This window comes from Babylonia areolata, chromosome 24, assembly GCF_041734735.1.
Source record: "Babylonia areolata isolate BAREFJ2019XMU chromosome 24, ASM4173473v1, whole genome shotgun sequence".
NCBI classification, from domain to species: Eukaryota; Metazoa; Mollusca; class Gastropoda; order Neogastropoda; family Buccinidae; genus Babylonia; species Babylonia areolata.
Window position 1 is genome coordinate 5,968,653 of NC_134899.1, and position 17,653 is coordinate 5,986,305.

General features: G+C 44.1%; 1 protein-coding gene across 6 annotated transcripts in view; it reads right to left on the bottom strand.

Moving 5' to 3' along the window:
- LOC143299059 (protein furry-like) overlaps nt 1–17,653 on the bottom strand; it is a 119,819-nt gene that overhangs the window by 70,398 nt on the left and 31,768 nt on the right. For all 6 annotated transcript variants that reach the window (XM_076612159.1, XM_076612158.1, XM_076612157.1 and 3 more), the window contains exons 25-33: nt 15,132–15,304; nt 14,392–14,500; nt 13,341–13,500; nt 9,242–9,396; nt 7,439–7,707; nt 6,483–6,736; nt 4,349–4,483; nt 3,425–3,499; nt 184–383 (exon numbers count right to left, since the gene is read on the bottom strand). In XM_076612159.1, the coding sequence (XP_076468274.1) occupies nt 184–383; nt 3,425–3,499; nt 4,349–4,483; nt 6,483–6,736; nt 7,439–7,707; nt 9,242–9,396; nt 13,341–13,500; nt 14,392–14,500; nt 15,132–15,304 (1,530 nt within the window). The remainder of the gene's footprint in view (nt 1–183; nt 384–3,424; nt 3,500–4,348; nt 4,484–6,482; nt 6,737–7,438; nt 7,708–9,241; nt 9,397–13,340; nt 13,501–14,391; nt 14,501–15,131; nt 15,305–17,653) is intronic.

A 17,653-nucleotide genomic window follows, 5' to 3' on the forward strand; every position in this document is an offset into this window, starting at 1 on the left:
CAGCTAACAATTCTTTTTATCTTGGCTTTGTTTTCTGAGATGGACATGTGTTTATAGTGCTAACTTGTAAGAAAAAGGTTGAGTGCTTTCTGTGTTAAAAAGAAAAGAAACAAAATAAACTGGTCAATAATTCCTGGAGTTATCATCGTCAGAGGCAAGGACAGAAGAGGAGACAGTGCGTACGTTTCGTTCTGAGCGTCCTCATTGGCGCTGTGTCTCTTGGTGTGCAGCACTCCTTTCTGCAGCTGCACATCCGGTTCCTGGCTCACCAGCTTCTCGTCGTCAGTCGTGTTGTTGGCCGCCGGGGACTTGCGCACTGGGCACAGGCGATAGAACGGCGGGGTCTGCGTCCGCTCAATGTTCACGTTCAACGTCTCCACAGTCTGAAATCAGCAACAAAAATACTAGTTAGTTAAGGGTAAGGTCCCATAATCTGTAACAGACATCGGGACAGTGAATTCATATCCACTGTGTCCAGGGCTCGGCACAGGAAGCAGTGATTTCATATCCACTGTGTCCAGGGCTCGGCACAGGAAGGCAGTGATTTCATATCCACTGTGTCCAGGGCTCAGCACAGGAAGCCAGTGATTTCATATCTACTGTGTCCAGGGCTCGGCACAGGAAGGCAGAGATTTCATATCCACTAAATCCAGGGCTCGGCACAGGAAGGCAGTGATTTCATATCCACTGTGTCCAGGGCTCGGCACAGGAAGGCAGTGATTTCATATCCACTAAATCCAGGGCTCGGCACAGGAAGGCAGTGATTTCATATCCACTGTGTCCAGGGCTCGGCACAGGAAGGCAGTGAATTCACACCCACTGTGTTCAGGGCTCGGCACAGGAAGGCAGCGAATTCACACCCACTGTGTCCAGCGCTCGGCACAGGAAGGCAGCGAATTCACATCCACTGTGTCCAGGGCTCAGGACAGGAAGGCAGTGCATTCACATCCACTGTGTCCAGGGCTCAGCACAGGAAGGCAGTGAACTCATACCCACTGTGTCCACAGCTCAGCACAGGAAGGCAGTGAACTCATATCCACTGTGTCCAGGGCTTAGCACAGGCAGGCAGTGAACTCATATCCACTGTGTCCAGGGCTCAGGACAGGAAGGCAGTGCATTCACATCCACTGTGTCCAGGGCTCAGCACAGGAAGGCAGTGAATTCACATCCACTGTGTCCAGGGCTCAGCACAGGAAGGCAATGAACTCACATCCACTGTGTCCAGGGCTCAGCACAGGAAGGCAGTGAACTCATATCCACTGTGTCCAGGGCTCAGGACAGGAAGGCAGTGCATTCACATCCACTGTGTCCAGGGCTCAGCACAGGAAGGCAGTGAAATCACATCCACTGTGTCCAGGGCTCAGCACAGGAAGGCAATGAACTCACATCCACTGTGTCCAGGGCTCAGCACAGGAAGGCAGTGAACTCATATCAACTGTGTCCAGGGCTCAGCACAGTAAGGCAGTGAACTCATATCCACTGTGTCCAGGGCTTAGCACAGGCAGGCAGTGAACTCATATCCACTGTGTCCAGGGCTCAGGACAGGAAGGCAGTGCATTCACATCCACTGTGTCCAGGGCTCAGCACAGGAAGGCAGTGAATTCACATCCACTGTGTCCAGGGCTCAGCACAGGAAGGCAATGAACTCACATCCACTGTGTCCAGGGCTCAGCACAGGAAGGCAGTGAACTCATATCCACTGTGTCCAGGGCTCAGGACAGGAAGGCAGTGCATTCACATCCACTGTGTCCAGGGCTCAGCACAGGAAGGCAGTGAAATCACATCCACTGTGTCCAGGGCTCAGCACAGGAAGGCAATGAACTCACATCCACTGTGTCCAGGGCTCAGCACAGGAAGGCAGTGAACTCATATCAACTGTGTCCAGGGCTCAGCACAGGAAGGCAGTGAACTCATATCAACTGTGTCCAGGGCTCAGCACAGGAAGGCAGTGAAATCATATCCACTGTGTCCAGGGCTCAGCACAGGAAGGCAGTGAAATCATATCCAGTGTGTCCAGGGCTCAGCACAGGAAGGCAGTGAACTCATATCCAGTGTGTCCAGGGCTCAGCACAGGAAGGCAGTGAACTCATATCCATTGTGTCCAGGGCTCAGCACAGGAAGGCAGGGCCCAGTCCTCTCCTGCCCTTTTTTACCTTCCCCTACCTGTCAGGTATTCATTCACACCCGTGGAGTGAGGAAAATCGGAGCAAAGTGCTTTTCCCAGGATGCAGCACCTTACCAAAACAGGGCAGTGAAACCTGATCAGTGGTGAGCACTGGGTCCACATTGCAGCGCCCAATTCTGCCACAGTGCCTCCAATATATATGTACACACACACATACACACACACTCACACACAAGCACACACACACACATACACACACACACACACACTCACACACACACAAGCAAACACACACACACACATACACACTCACACACACACACACTCACACACACACACACACACAAGCAAACACACACACACACATACAAGGAAATCTATTTCCTAACAGTATTCTGTGATCCTAACATGAATGGCAATCTCTCCTGTTTGAAAAAATCAACAAATTATTGTTTCTACATTCTACACTTGGCGTAACAAACGTCTATTCACTGAAAATCACATTCTGGGCTTTAATGATTTTTTTTTTTTTTTTTTTTTTTTTGAAAGATACTTACCTCATCCTCTACCTGTCATTCCTTTCTAAAAATCAAAATCTTTATTTCTTTTTGTTAAACCGATGAAAGTATCTCCCACTATTTACACTCACTATTTTTTTCACGAATCAAAATACGTCTCAGTACAAACTTACAGATGTTTTCTTAACACTGATCAGAATGTACTTAAGTGTTTCTTTCAATTATAATAAAAAAAATTCTTTACATTAGTGGAAGTATCTACAAATATGTAATCCACAACTCTTCATAAACAATTCATCATATTGTTATGCTGTAATATTCCTGCTTCAATAACACATCACAACATGTAATCAACTTTGCTTTAAAAGGGTCTTCAAGGCATTAATTTCTTTTGAAAAGTACAGTTCTCTGCAATCTCATCTGTATATTGCTCAGGATAACTGAACCCAACCAATGTATGTACGTATGACAGTCAGTCGTGTCCGACAATCACCACCAGAACAGCAGAGGAGATATCTGCTGTCCTGACTATCTGGGCTAGAATTTGATTACAGTGGAGAGTGTTTTTCCAAAGTAACATTCCTGCTTTCTTGGCCAGATGGTTTTAGGACAGCCGACATTGGGATGGTTCCCAAAGGCCAGCTATCCCCCAAGGCTGAAGCACTAAGAGCCAGTGCCATCTTGCCTCCAAATTCCAGGGTCATAGTCCTTCACAAAAGACTAAGCTGTCAATGACTTAAATACCTGAAGTAACAGACCACCCACACTCTCTCTCACTTACCTGCAGTTCGTTCATCAGTTCATCCACCAGTTTCTCTGGCTTAGCTCGACCCAGGTACGTCACCACACGCTTGGCCTGAATAACCACACAATGCTACATGTTCATACGGCACCACACACTTGGCCTGGATAACCATGCAATGCTCATGTTCATACGGCACCACATGATTGGCCTGAATAACCACACAATGCTACATGTTCATACGGCACCACACGCTTGGCCTGAATAACCACACAATGCTACATGTTCATACGGCACCACACACTTGGCCTGGATAACCATGCAATGCTCATGTTCATACGGCACCACATGATTGGCCTGGATAACCACACAATGCTCATGTTCATACGGCACCACATGATTGGCCTGGATAACCACACAATGCTACATGTTCATACGGCACCACATGATTGGCCTGGATAACCACACAATACTACATGTTCATACGGCACCACATGATTGGCCTGGATAACCACACAATGCTACATGTTCATACGTCACCACATGATTGGCCTGGATAACCACACAATGCTATATGTTCATACGGCACCACATGATTGGCCTGGATAACCACACAATGCTACATGTTCATACAGCAACACATGATTGGCCTGGATAACCACACAATACTACATGTTCATACGGCACCACACGCTTGGCCTGGATAACCACACAATACTACATGTTCATACGCACCACATTCAATGGCGGGAATGTTCACATAAAGAAAGATGACTGACATCCTGAAGTGCAAGCTGTCTTTTTCAGTTTGGTGACAGCTCTTCACTGAACAAAATACATGTAGGCAGGTCAAGATGTTAACTGATTCAAAACACACACACACACACACACACACACACACACACACACACACAGCACAAAACCAAAATAACAGAGGTAAAAAAAAAAAGGAGAAGTACTGACGTAGGGCAGGAGGTCAGTGGCGGCCATGTTGACCATGACCAACAGGTAGCGGATGACCACCTTCAGGTTGGCTGGCCACCACCTCACCAACGCCGCCCACAGCTCCTCTATCTCTGCTGGGTGCTCGTCACCAAACTGCAACACACAACACCTGCCCTTTACCTTCATCCATATCATGCTTCACACACCAACACCTGTCCTTGTACCTTCATCCATATCATGCTTCACACACCAACACCTGTCCTTGTACCTTCATACACTTTATGCTTCACACACCAACACCTGTCCTTGTACCTTCATCCATATCATGCTTCACACACCAACACCTGTCCTTTACCTTAATACACTTTATGCTTCACAAACCAACACCTGTCCTTGTACCTTCATCCATATCATGCTTCACACACCAACACCTGTCCTTGTACCTTCATCCATATCATGCTTCACACACCAACACCTGCCCTTTACCTTCATCCATATCATGCTTCACACACCAACACCTGTCCTTGTACCTTCATCCATATCATGCTTCACACACCAACACCTGTCCTTGTACCTTCATACACTTTATGCTTCACACACCAACACCTGTCCTATACCTTCATACACTTTATGCTTCACACACCAACACCTGTCCTTTACCTTAATACACTTTATGCTTCACACACCAACACCTGTCCTTTACCTTCATACACTTTATGCTTCACACACCAACACCTGTCCTTGTACCTTCATCCATATCATGCTTCACACACCAACACCTGTCCTTGTACCTTCATCCATATCATGCTTCACACACCAACACCTGTCCTTGTACCTTCATACACTTTATGCTTCACACACCAACACCTGTTCTTGTACCTTCATCCATATCATGCTTCACACACCAACACCTGTCCTTGTACCTTCATACACTTTATGCTTCACACACCAACACCTGTCCTTGTACCTTCATACACTTTATGCTTCACACACCAACACCTGTCCTTGTACCTTCATCCATATCATGCTTCACACACCAACACCTGTCCTTGTACCTTCATACACTTTATGCTTCACACACCAACACCTGTCCTTGTACCTTCATACACTTTATGCTTCACACACCAACACCTGTCCTTTACCTTCATACACTTTATGCTTCACACACCAACACCTGTCCTTGTACCTTCATACACTTTATGCTTCACACACCAACACCTGTCCTTTACCTTCATACACTTTATGCTTCACACACTAACACCTGTCCTTGTACCTTCATACACTTTATGCTTCACAAACCAACACCTGTCCTATACCTCAATACACTTTATGCTTCATACACCAACACCTGTCCTTTACCTTCATACACTTTATGCTTCACACACCAACACCTGTCCCTTACCTTCATACACTTTATGCTTCACACACCAACACCTGTCCTATACCTTAATACACTTTATGCTTCACACACCAACACCTGTCCTATACCTTAATACACTTTATGCTTCACACACCAACACCTGTCCTTGTACCTTCATACACTGTAGACTTCACACACCAACACCTGTCATTTACCTGCAACCACTAATAAGCATCTCCATAAGGAATGATAATATAGAATGGTCTTTCGACAGAAACAAAAAGGTTGCTTGTTTGGGGGTTTTATGACTGTAGGACCTTCACATAAAATGAATATAAAAAGTATGAAAAGTAATACAAAACATCCTCTGAATAAAAACTGTCACTCAAATTTCACAAGCATCAGAGGGTTTGTTGTTGTTTTTTTCAACCTATAGTAGTGTTCCAAGTTATGATGTACACTTCCAATCAACTGGTGTTCTTCTCTCAGTGAATGAGTGAGTGAGTGTGTGTGTGTGTGTGTGTGTGTTTGTGTGTGTGTGTGTCTGTCTGTCTGTGAGTGTGTGTGTCTAAGTGAGTGAATGTGAGAGAGAGAGGGGGGGGAGGGAGAGGGAGGGAGGGAGAGAGGAGGGAGAGAGGAGGGAAAGAGAGGGAGAGAGAGAGGGAGAGAGAAAGAGAGGGAGAGAGAGAGAGGGAGAGAGAGGGAGAGAGAGAGGGAGGGAGGGAGGGAGGGAGAGAGAGGGAGAGAGACAGAGACAGAGAGAGACACAGAGAGAGAGAGGGAGAGACTCACAGTAACAGTGATGTAGAAGAGGTTGTTGAGGACCATCTCCGTGGCCTGTGTGGACCCCCAGCCGTCCCCCTTCAGCGGTGGCGACATGACGTCCGGCTGCTGGCTGTCAGACAGGCGGGTCAGGAAGCTGGTCAGCGGGTTGGTGGCCGGCAGAGAGGGGTCCACCAGCTCCATGTTGTGTAGCCACGGCAACAGGTACTTCAGCAGCACCTGACGCACTGACGGGCAAGCCGTCTGGAACCTGTGCGTTATTTCTGCCAGAGGAAGGAGAAGGAAAAAAGGGGAAGGAGAGATGGTTCAGTTTGTGCGGTTTGCTTGTTATACAACACTGACACAAATTGTTCTTGCCAAAACACCATAACATTATGACTCTTCTTAAAAAAAAAAGAGATTTGTTTATGTATTTGTTACCAGAAAACAAGGGCATGGTCCTTGTCCTCACCAGAAACATAATAAACATGATCCTTACCAGAAAACATGATAAACAAGGTCCTCGCCAGAAAACATGGTCCTAAAACAAGGACCTCACCAGAAAACATGGTCCTAAAACAAGGTCCTCGCCAGAAAACATGGTCCTAAAACAAGGACCTCACCAGAAAACATGGTCCTAAAACAAGGTCCTCGCCAGAAAACATGGTCCTAAAACAAGGTCCTCGCCAGAAAACATGGTCCTAAAAAAAGGTCCTCACCAGAAAACATGGTCCTAAAACAAGGACCTCACCAGAAAACATGGTCCTAAAACAAGGTCCTCGCCAGAAAACATGGTCCTAAAACAAGGTCCTCGCCAGAAAACATGGTCCTAAAACAAGGTCCTCACCAGAAAACATGGTCCTAAAACAAGGTCCTCACCAGAAAACATGGTCCTAAAACAAGGTCCTCACCAGGTCCTCACCAGAAAACATGGTCCTAAAACAAGGTCCTCACCAGAAAACATGGTCCTAAAACAAGGTCCTCACCAGAAAACATGGGCATGGTGAGGTCTGGGTGCAGGGCTGCCAGCTGCTCCGACAGACTCATCTGAGAGTTGAAGTAGGAGGCAGCCAGCAGCACGTCGTTGATTGGCTGCTGGGGTGGGCGTGGCGTGTCGAAGACCACGTCCTCCTGCAGGAAGCGGGCGTCCAGCAGGTGGAGTAGCTGCAGCGCTGTCTCGTGGACAGACATGCGGGGACTGCCCACGTTCAGCACCGCCAGGTTCAGCATGGCCACATGGTCACACGGGTACTCTCTGCAAACAGGGGGAGGGGTGGGGGTGGGGGGTGTGGGATATACAGGCGTCAGAGGTCAGTTTCAAGGGGTCAGTGCATGTGGACTGATCAATGTACGTTACACCACGTCTGCTATAAAAGAAAAAGCGGGAAGATGCCTGACCTTTGTATGTGTGCGTGTATGGTAAATGTGTATTTGACTGTGACTGTATTATTCTGAAAAAATTCTTTTGCATTGTCATAACTTCTGTTGTGGAATACACACAGTTCTACTGTATTGTTGATTTTTCTCCAGTGTTGCTGTGACAGCTCTCTCATTGCTGTGCCTTATGTGCAGTAAGGGTATGCTGCAAACAGAACCTCAATTTATAAGTATGCACTCCACCACACAAAGTCTACTGGGAGAGGGAGGGGGGAGTAAAAATTTCAGTCCTTGCAAGAATTGAACCTATAACCCTTGCTTCTTTGCCAAGCACTCTAACTCGGGCCACTGCTCCACCACATCTCATGTACCATTGTAGTCTCTTGAACAGCAAAAACTGGTCATGGTCATGCCATACTGACTATAATTATACTCTAAGGAATTGCATGAAGTGGGCTGGTGAATAAACTGCCACACATCCCTGGGAATTCCTGTCCATGTTCTTCATTCATGGGCTGCGACTCCCACATTCACTCCCATACACTGGTGGGCGTATAAATGTATGCATGTTTTTACGCCAGCCATGTAGGCAGCCATTTTTGTTGTTGTTTTTTGGGGGGTGATGTCTATATCAAGCTGAACAGTGTAACCAAACACTGTTCAGATATATCAAATGCAAGTAAAAATATAGACAGAAAAAAGACTGAGTTAAAAATGTAAAACCAAAAGTCAGTGGATTGTATGTAAGCAACTGCTATTATCTCTCTCTCTCTCCCTCTCTCTCTTTCTCTCTCTCACACACACACACACACACACACACACAAAGTCTCTCTTGCCCCTCTCTCACATGGTAGGGCTCCATCCGAACTGAAGCAACACTGTATGCATCAGGTTGATGATGACAGTGAGGGAGAGCGACACAGCAAAGCAGAACACTCTTTGTAAGACAGGCAGGCAGGCAGACAGATGATAGCATGACAACTGAGCAGTTTGAGCACTGCACTTTCAACCTCAGGACCCTAGGTTCCATCCCCAGCTGTGCCTGATGGGTTAAAGGTGGAGAGTTTTCTGACCTCTAGGCCAGCATTGTTGTACAGATCTGATGCCTTGATCCCTTTCATGTGTATATACATCCAGAACACCAAGTATGCATGCTAAAGATACTGTAACCCATGCCAGCGTTATGCAGGTTGTGGAAACAATAACACACCCAGCAAGCACACCTGTAAAAATGGAATATGGCTGCCTAATGGCATGGAAACAAAAAGTACCATACAGTGATACACATGCAGCCCAGGAAGGCAAGCAGAAGATAGAGAGCAGAATGCACTGTCAAATTTGAATAAGAATGTTTGAAACACACAAAAGAAAAAAAGACAGAAAGAAAAGACAAAGAAAAGGAATGCACTGACTTGGTCTGAAAGACAGCAGCCAGGGCGCTGAAGCAGCCATCAGCCACCTCCTTCTGCCCCGTGTAGCAGCGGTCGATCACCCAGTCCAGCAGGCCCTGCACGTCCGGGTTGAAGTCCAGCAGCAGGTACACCGTCTCCTTTGCCAGCTCATAGATCTGTGTGCCCCACAACACCAGCCATGACTGACACATGTGCATGTACATGCTGCATCTTGAGGGACTCTGCTTTCAACAACTGACAAGTTATCAGACTCTACTTCAAACAACTGACAGGTTATCAGACTCTACTTTCAACAACTTACAGGTTATCAGACTCTACTTTCAACACCTGACAGGTTATAAGACTCTGTTTTTAACAACTGACGGGTTATCAGACTCTGCTTTTAACAACTGACATGTTATGAGACTCTGCTTTTAACAACTGACAGGTGATCAGACTCTGGTTTCAACAACTGACAGGTTATCAGACTCTGCTTTCAACAACTGAAGGGTTATCAGACTCTGCTTTCAACAACTGATGGGGGACCAGCCCTGAGAGGCCCCTATGCAGTCCACTGGGTGACAAGCAACATGATTTGATCTGATTTGTGGGACTCCTTTAAACTCAGGTGCTAAAAGTTTCGTTTTCCCAAAGAGAGAGAATGATCAACAGGAACAGTAACTCTGCTCCTTAAAAACAAGGCAAGGAAACACAACTTGGAGCCAAAGCTGCTGATCACTTCCTGTGAACTGGCACATAATCAGTCAGAAGGTACAGAGAAACACACCCACAAGTCCTCATCAAGGGAGGTCCCCAGTCCATTTACAGGCCATACATGTGACATATTCATACAGCAATTACAGCTGAGGAAATGTCTGATGTGCTCCTGACCTTGTTAAAACCCCGTTTCATCCCTGAAGGAAGAGGAATAAGCTTAAAAAGAAAAAAAATGTCTTGGTATATTCTGAACACATTATCTATATATTTGGGTAATATCAGTTTCCTGGGGAAAAAATACTCCACGCAAACACGAGCAAATGGGTACACGCTCACACGCACAAAACTGACAGACAATAAATGCCTCAAACAAGCTTTTGCCCACAAGAAATAATGATACCATTGGATGCTTGTCGCTTTATATTCCATTATGTTTGTGTTCATGTTTCAATGATAAATAGGACAGGAGACTGTTCATGTTTCCAAGATAAAAAAAGACAGAACATGAGTTAAACCTCTTTGATATCAGTGTCCACATAAAGACACCAAACAAAACAGACACTTACAGGCCAAGACATTGGCAGTTTTTTAATCATAATTCCCAAATCTACCAAGAGAATAATTACATTTCAATATTTATCACAGTGACTGCTTGTCCATTAGTTTCTTATTCACAATTCCCAAATGAAAAAGTAAGCTCACATGTCAATGCATATTACACAATGACTGCTGATTACCAGTTGTATTAAGAATCTGATAGAACTCCTTTAAACATTTACTTATTTGCTTTTGCTTCCAGCTGAGATGTTCTACTTAGATGCTTACAATATTCTGATGCTTTAAATCATCTGAATATTATTCATACTGAAAATCATGGCTAAATAAACAAAAAGATGCTTTTCAAACAAGAATTTATTTTCAGAAATGGTTTCACTGTAGGTGTTTCATACAATTGAATGTATGTGCACATCCAAATGTTCTGAGAAAGATACTAACATATACAGGTGCACACACACACACAAACATGCATATACACACACATCCACACATCAGGTCAACCTATGCTTTGGATCAATTAATATCTAGTTTGCGGTCTCCTTCCCATCAGTCACTCTCTCTCTCTCTCATACAAACATGCACACATACACACAAACCACACACAATCACAAGCCTACAATCAGTCTGAAACAATATCTCTTTTTAACCCATTAATTCAGTTTATTCTTTCACAAAAAGTGAAAGAAAAAAATAAAAAAATAAATCAAAACAAAAAGTAAACAAAATAAAACAACAACAAAAACCCAAATGCACAAACAAAACAACTCAACCCATGCACAAATGGTAACTCAACAACATGCAGGCTCCTTCACAATACTGATCCACACCAATCTCAAATTTCCCAACATTTACCAAAACATACACGCACGGCAATGATTTGGAGCAAACAAAATCAATCAATCTGAACTCATCAACATGAACACTAGACAAATGATTGCAGTGACTTGGCGAGTTAATTAACATGTCAAAGCGCTGCATATGACCTATTCATAGAACACACGTTAATTCACCATATACAAGGTACGTGTCTTACCAGACTGAAAACAACTGATGACGACGATGACAGAAGCCAAACAGCAAACACCACAAGCTCGTTTACAATACATAAAACACACACCCTGGCAATGTTCCTTAACGATACATACAACAAGAACACCCTAGCATCATAGCTGGAACACATGGAGGGGAGGGGAGAGGACAGAGAAAACTAGATGAGGATTAGAGCACAAGAAATGAGAACTGAACAGGGACAGGGAGCAGGTCTTCCCATGCCACTCACCTTGGGTTTCATCTGACAGCCCACAACAACACAACATCCAGCCGTTAATCAACAACCTCAGTCAACACCACACATCAACATCACACATACACGCACACACTCTTCTGCATGGTAATACTCCAAACAGTTAACACGGCTGCAAGCTAATACAGCTACAAATCTGTTAACATCGTTGCACTGAAACGGATTTTCTTTCTCTTTCCTGAGCCCTCCAAAACATACAAGGTATCTGTTGCTTCACACACTGACACCTGGAGGCACTCATCTCCAACTTAAACAGCTTTGATAAAAATCCACACACGTTAAAAAAAACGACAACTAAACATAAAATTCACTCAAAATATTTAAAACAGGAGAGCTGTAGTGTAAAATTCACTTCATTTATGTTAAGTCAAAGATATGGAATTAAAACTATAGACAACCTGCACTGCTGAAACAAATAGTGACTATAGCTCACACAGGAGACATGGGTCCTTTCTGAAAATTCTACTTTTTTTATATATATATATACCAACGATATAACTGTTTTCACTCTACCAACCTGAATCTCAAAATCAAAGTGTTATTCACATTATTGAAAAAGTCTTCCTTTTTCTGTATAATATGTTGTGATGAAGAGAAAAAGAAGAAAATCTGTATAAAAGCATATGTATGCATTTGTGCATGCATGCCAGTGTGTGTGTGTGTGTGTGTGTGTGTGTGTGTGTGTGTGTGTGTGGAAATGCTATATTTGTGACTGCTTTTGCAAATGCATGCAAACACCTGGTATATCAGGATATGTATGCACACACAAGTACACCCACAGGTGTGCGTATGTGAAGAAATATGCAGACGCATGTGCATGCACACCAGGTCATGTCCATGTACATGAAGTAGCAAACCACAAACACCCATGTGAACATCAGGCTGCAGACCTGGTCACATGTTTGCACAGGAATGTTTTTTTCTACATGTATGAACTGGAAGAGAAAACTGAACAGAACAAGAAGAGAATCATGTCATGTGAATAACAACCTTCTGTTGTTGTTGTTGCCAGTGGAGTGGAATTTAACTTAACGTCCCATCACACAGGTGACTGTGGACATTTTGTTAAAGAATTGATTTTCACATTTGAATGTTCTTGTATAAGAGGTAGAGGTGGTGGGGTGTTGAATGGTGAGCTGGTGGAAACCAGACTGAAGGAGGGTGGAATCAATATTGTTGTTTACAATATATATATATAGAGAGAGAGAGAGAGAGAGAGAGAGAGAGAGAGAGAGAGAGAGAGAGAGAACCTTTGACAGTAAATCCCAAAATTAAAAAAACTAGACACTGCACCACAAGCCTATAGGACTCAATGGATAAAGGGACAATGCATGATGTGCTTCTTTCATTCTTCAAGGAAATGAATTACATCTGGGCTTAGATTTGTTATTCACTAGATCAATATATATATACTATGTATGTATATATATAATACACACACAACACACACACACACACACATTAACAATCAGATCAGGCTGTATGCCCGCTGCCCCCCTGCCCCCAAAGCCACCACAGCAATCAGGGGGACGGGTCACTCACCTTCTCGTCACTGGAGCTCAGCAGGGTGTCCAGCCAGTGGTAGATGTAGCCGTCGTCGTTGAAGCCGTTTTTGTCAAACACAGGACCACAGCACAGCACGGCCGACATGGCTCTCACTGCAGACAGCTCCTGTTCACTCCACGACTCCTCCTTGCTCAGTCTGCACACAGGGCAGGTGGGGAGAGGGGTGGGTGGCAGGTATGGAATGTCAAAGACTGGAAGTGGGTTTTTTTAGGGTTTTTTTTAGGGTTTTTTTCCAGTTTTGTCTTTTCAATCTTCATGAACAAGTTGAAGAGATATAGTGTGTGTGAGTGTGTGTGTGTAGATCACTGTTGTGCTGTGTGATTTTAGACAAGAGTCCAAATGCATGAGAATGTGCTCAAACTGTGTATACGCATATGCATGTATGTGTTTGTGTGAGTGTGTGTGGTTTTGTCACGTGTATGACCATGCATGCATGCATGTGCTAATGCATGACTGTGAGCATTTGTGTCTGAGTGTGTATGTGTGCATGCAGAAGTGCACATCTGCATAAGCATGTGTATGTGCAGTAATATGTCAATAATCATCTTCTTTCTTTACTTCTTTAAATGCCTTTCCACTCGCATGATACTGATTGATTGACTGATTGATTGATATGGATACTTATATAGCGCCTATCATTAATATTAGACAGATCTTAAAATTATTAAAGTTTGACTGTGTAAGACACCTAATAGCTACACATCACTTTGCTTACATGCAAGTGTACATGCATTCATGTATACAGATTTGCTGTATGTAGAAACGTTTCCTTAAATACTTGTACTCATGTACACTTGTACACATAAAATATGCACTTATCAGGTATAATATTCTACCTGAATAATGAACAATCAAACATGACCATGCAGTTTATAATCATTATGGTAAAATTGGTGTTTGTTACATATGTTCTATCCTTATGCCAATACTGTATTTACCCTCCTGTTTTCTACACCAGTCACCAACATAGAGCAGCGAGTTGTTTATGACAAACATGTACGAACACCACTTATGGTTTCCAACCGACCTTCTGTCCAGGGTTCCAAATGTGAGGCTGAAGTGACCACTCCAGTTGGCAAAGAGGTGGAACAGGCTGTACCGTAGCTCTCTGGACAGGAGAGTCTTGCGATACTCCACTGCAAGCACACACACGCATGCACACACACGCACACACAAACACACACACACATACATGCTGTCATCAACCTTTGAGGTGAAGTGGGCAGAAAGGCCAGCCATGACAACAAACCATCTTTCAGCAGCATGCACCCACACTGAAAAATACTATCCGTTGTCCTTGGGCTCATGCAAAGTCTTTGCTTTTATAGGCAACCAACACCTGTTTCTCTTTTCTTAATTCTTTTTTTTTATGAACAGGTATAGAATATATTGAAAATCAGTGAATAATAATGGATAACATCACGCCTCCTGACTTGTATTTCTCCCAGTAGATTAATTCTAAGCCATTCCAGAAAGTTTCCAAACTTGGGCTTTTATCATATCCATGCATCGAATGCTACCTGTTTGTTCAAACCATTTTACATGAGCCAGTCAAACAATTACACACACACAGAGGTGCGATTCACATACACACACACATATGCACACACAGATACAAACATGCACACACAGAGGCAAATACACACACAAACATACATTTACACACACACACACACACACACACAAATATGCGAGCACACACTCCCGCACACACACATATATGCACACATGTACACACACACAAACACACACACCACACACACATACTAGGAGTGTTGTTGATGAGATGCTGCAGAAAACAGCTGAAGTGAAGGCGTATCTCCTGCAGGATGGGCAGGTCACGATCGTTCTCTCCCTCCAGGTACTGTCTGGCGCCGTCAATGTAGTCCACAAACATGGACGTCAACTGACCCGTCTCCATGTCAATGGCGCCCGCCTCACTGAAAACAGGCCGCACTGTCTGTCAGTGTGTGTGTGTGCATACATACCACCCTGTTACAACACCAGACAAAAACACTGTGCTGGCTGAAAACAGTGTCATTCACTCTTTCACTCCTGCTTCACGGTTTTCTGGTTTACAGGAATCTTCCCTTCATTTCTGGGGGCCTGAAAACCATGCAGCAGAGAATTCTCACTTTCCTTCCTAAGGCACGGGAAATCGGTTCTCGTGGCAAGCGCTTTGAACTTCACGCATCAGCACACAAGATCTATCCTTGACCGGGTCACTAGCAGAGCAGAGTTCATCAGCGGAATGGATGCCAGACACCCCCCTCCCCCTGTTCCTCCCTGGGCTGTGGGAAAGTGGCCACTGCTACATTTTTGTTGTGCTGTGTAGATACATATGCACAGAAAATGGATTGTGTAGAAAATTTCGATTTGATCTGTTACAACTGAATGAAGAGGAGAGAGTGCAATTAGCTAGCTGTTGCTACAGAAACACAGATAGCAGGTGATGAAAAGTTCAAAAAGTGCAAGTGTGAAAATTGTGGTGTATATTTGTGCAGTAACTAGCATGACTGTTTCAAGGTATATCACATACATGTTACCTTTGTGTGACGTATTACGTGATGATTGTGACACTGACATGTGTATGTAAAGAAAGTTTTGTTTGTGAATAGTTCATGTTCAAGAACTGTGTAAATAATAATCTGATTCTGGCTCTGTGACCGCTTGTGCAGTGAAAGGCATATGTACTCTTTAAGACAAACTCCAAATCATTCATGTGGTAAGGTCAATTGCATTAATAATAGTGACAGTTTTTCATTGAAAAGACCAGCAGTGTAGCACTGAGATACATATGAGGCACTATGTGGTGAGTGCCTGCAAGCAAGACACTGTCCTGCATGTGGTACCTCATTGTATGCATTGTGTTTGACCACAAACTCACCTGTTTTACACCTGAGTGTCACCAAAGATGTCACAGACAACTTATCACATCAATTCTGTAGACAACAGTACATGACAATCTTAAGTGAACTGTAATGAGCCGCGTTGCCGAAGTCTCTGAAATAAGTACCGTTTTGTACACTCTTCTCTAAATCCAGGAATGAAGGGAATATAAGTACCATAGGAATCTGGGATCAAGGGGAAGTAATGGTTCATAAAAACAATAGGAAAGGAAGAGTTACACCTGAACCCTCTGTCTGGTGGTGACGAGTACGCTCATCACTGAGGGGCTGTCACCTCACACAGCTGACCCTCTGTCTGGTGGTGACGAGTACGCTCATCACTGAGGGGCTGTCACCTCACACAGCTGACCCTCTGTCTGGTGGTGACGAGTACGCTCATCACTGAGGGGCTGTCACCTCACACAGCTGACACTGTCCTTGCAGGTCAGGTTGTCAAACCATCACTGTGTATTCCTTCCCCTTCCTCCAGGGACTGACTGCATGACTGCTGATGTCTTGTTCACCAAACCCAGCTACACTAAATTAATTCATTTATTCCTACAGCCATTCGCGCACACAATCAAAACATCCAATACACTAAGTGAACCCTCCCACCCCCCAAGCCCCCTCGCCACAGCAACACCTGAACTTCACCAGCAGACGAGTGTATGGGAGCAGACATTATGCGTGCATGTGGGACTGAGCGGGTGAGCACGGGCAAGCAAGCATTTGTGTGTGTGTGTGATCGGAAGTGATTTTTAAATATTTTCTTATTTTACTTGGATTTCATGTATCTTAATGTTAATGTTCTAATCTTACTGGCGTGACATATGTTATGTGCATGCATACGTTGTTTGTGTGTGTGTGTGTGTGTGTGTGTGTGTGTGTGTGTGTGTGTGTGTGTGTGTGTGTGTGTGTGTGCATTTTACTTATATATACGATTTATTCCCTTGATGTTTTTATTTATGTATTGTTGTACAATACCTTATGGTCTTAACGTGTGTGTGTGTGTGTGTGTGTGTGTGTGTGTGTGTGTGTGTGTGTGTGTGTGCATGTGTGTGTATGTGTGTGTGGGTGTGTGTGCGTGCGTGCGCGCATGTCATTTTTAGTAATCTTATACCCTTTTTTTTTGTTGGATGTTTTCATTTGTTAATATTGTTGTGCAATACCCTATTGTCTTAACATGAGTATGTGTGTGTGGGGAGTGGGGGGGTTAGTATATCGTCAGCTATTGGGAATTCTTATTTGACTAGTTTTAATCTCTTCTTATGTTGCGCATGATTTTATGCCAGTGTTTACAATGAGCCTGTGATTGCACAACTTAATTTCCATGTGGATTAATAAAGTGTTTTTGATTTGATTTGATTTGATTTGATACACTATTGCAACGTACACTAATGC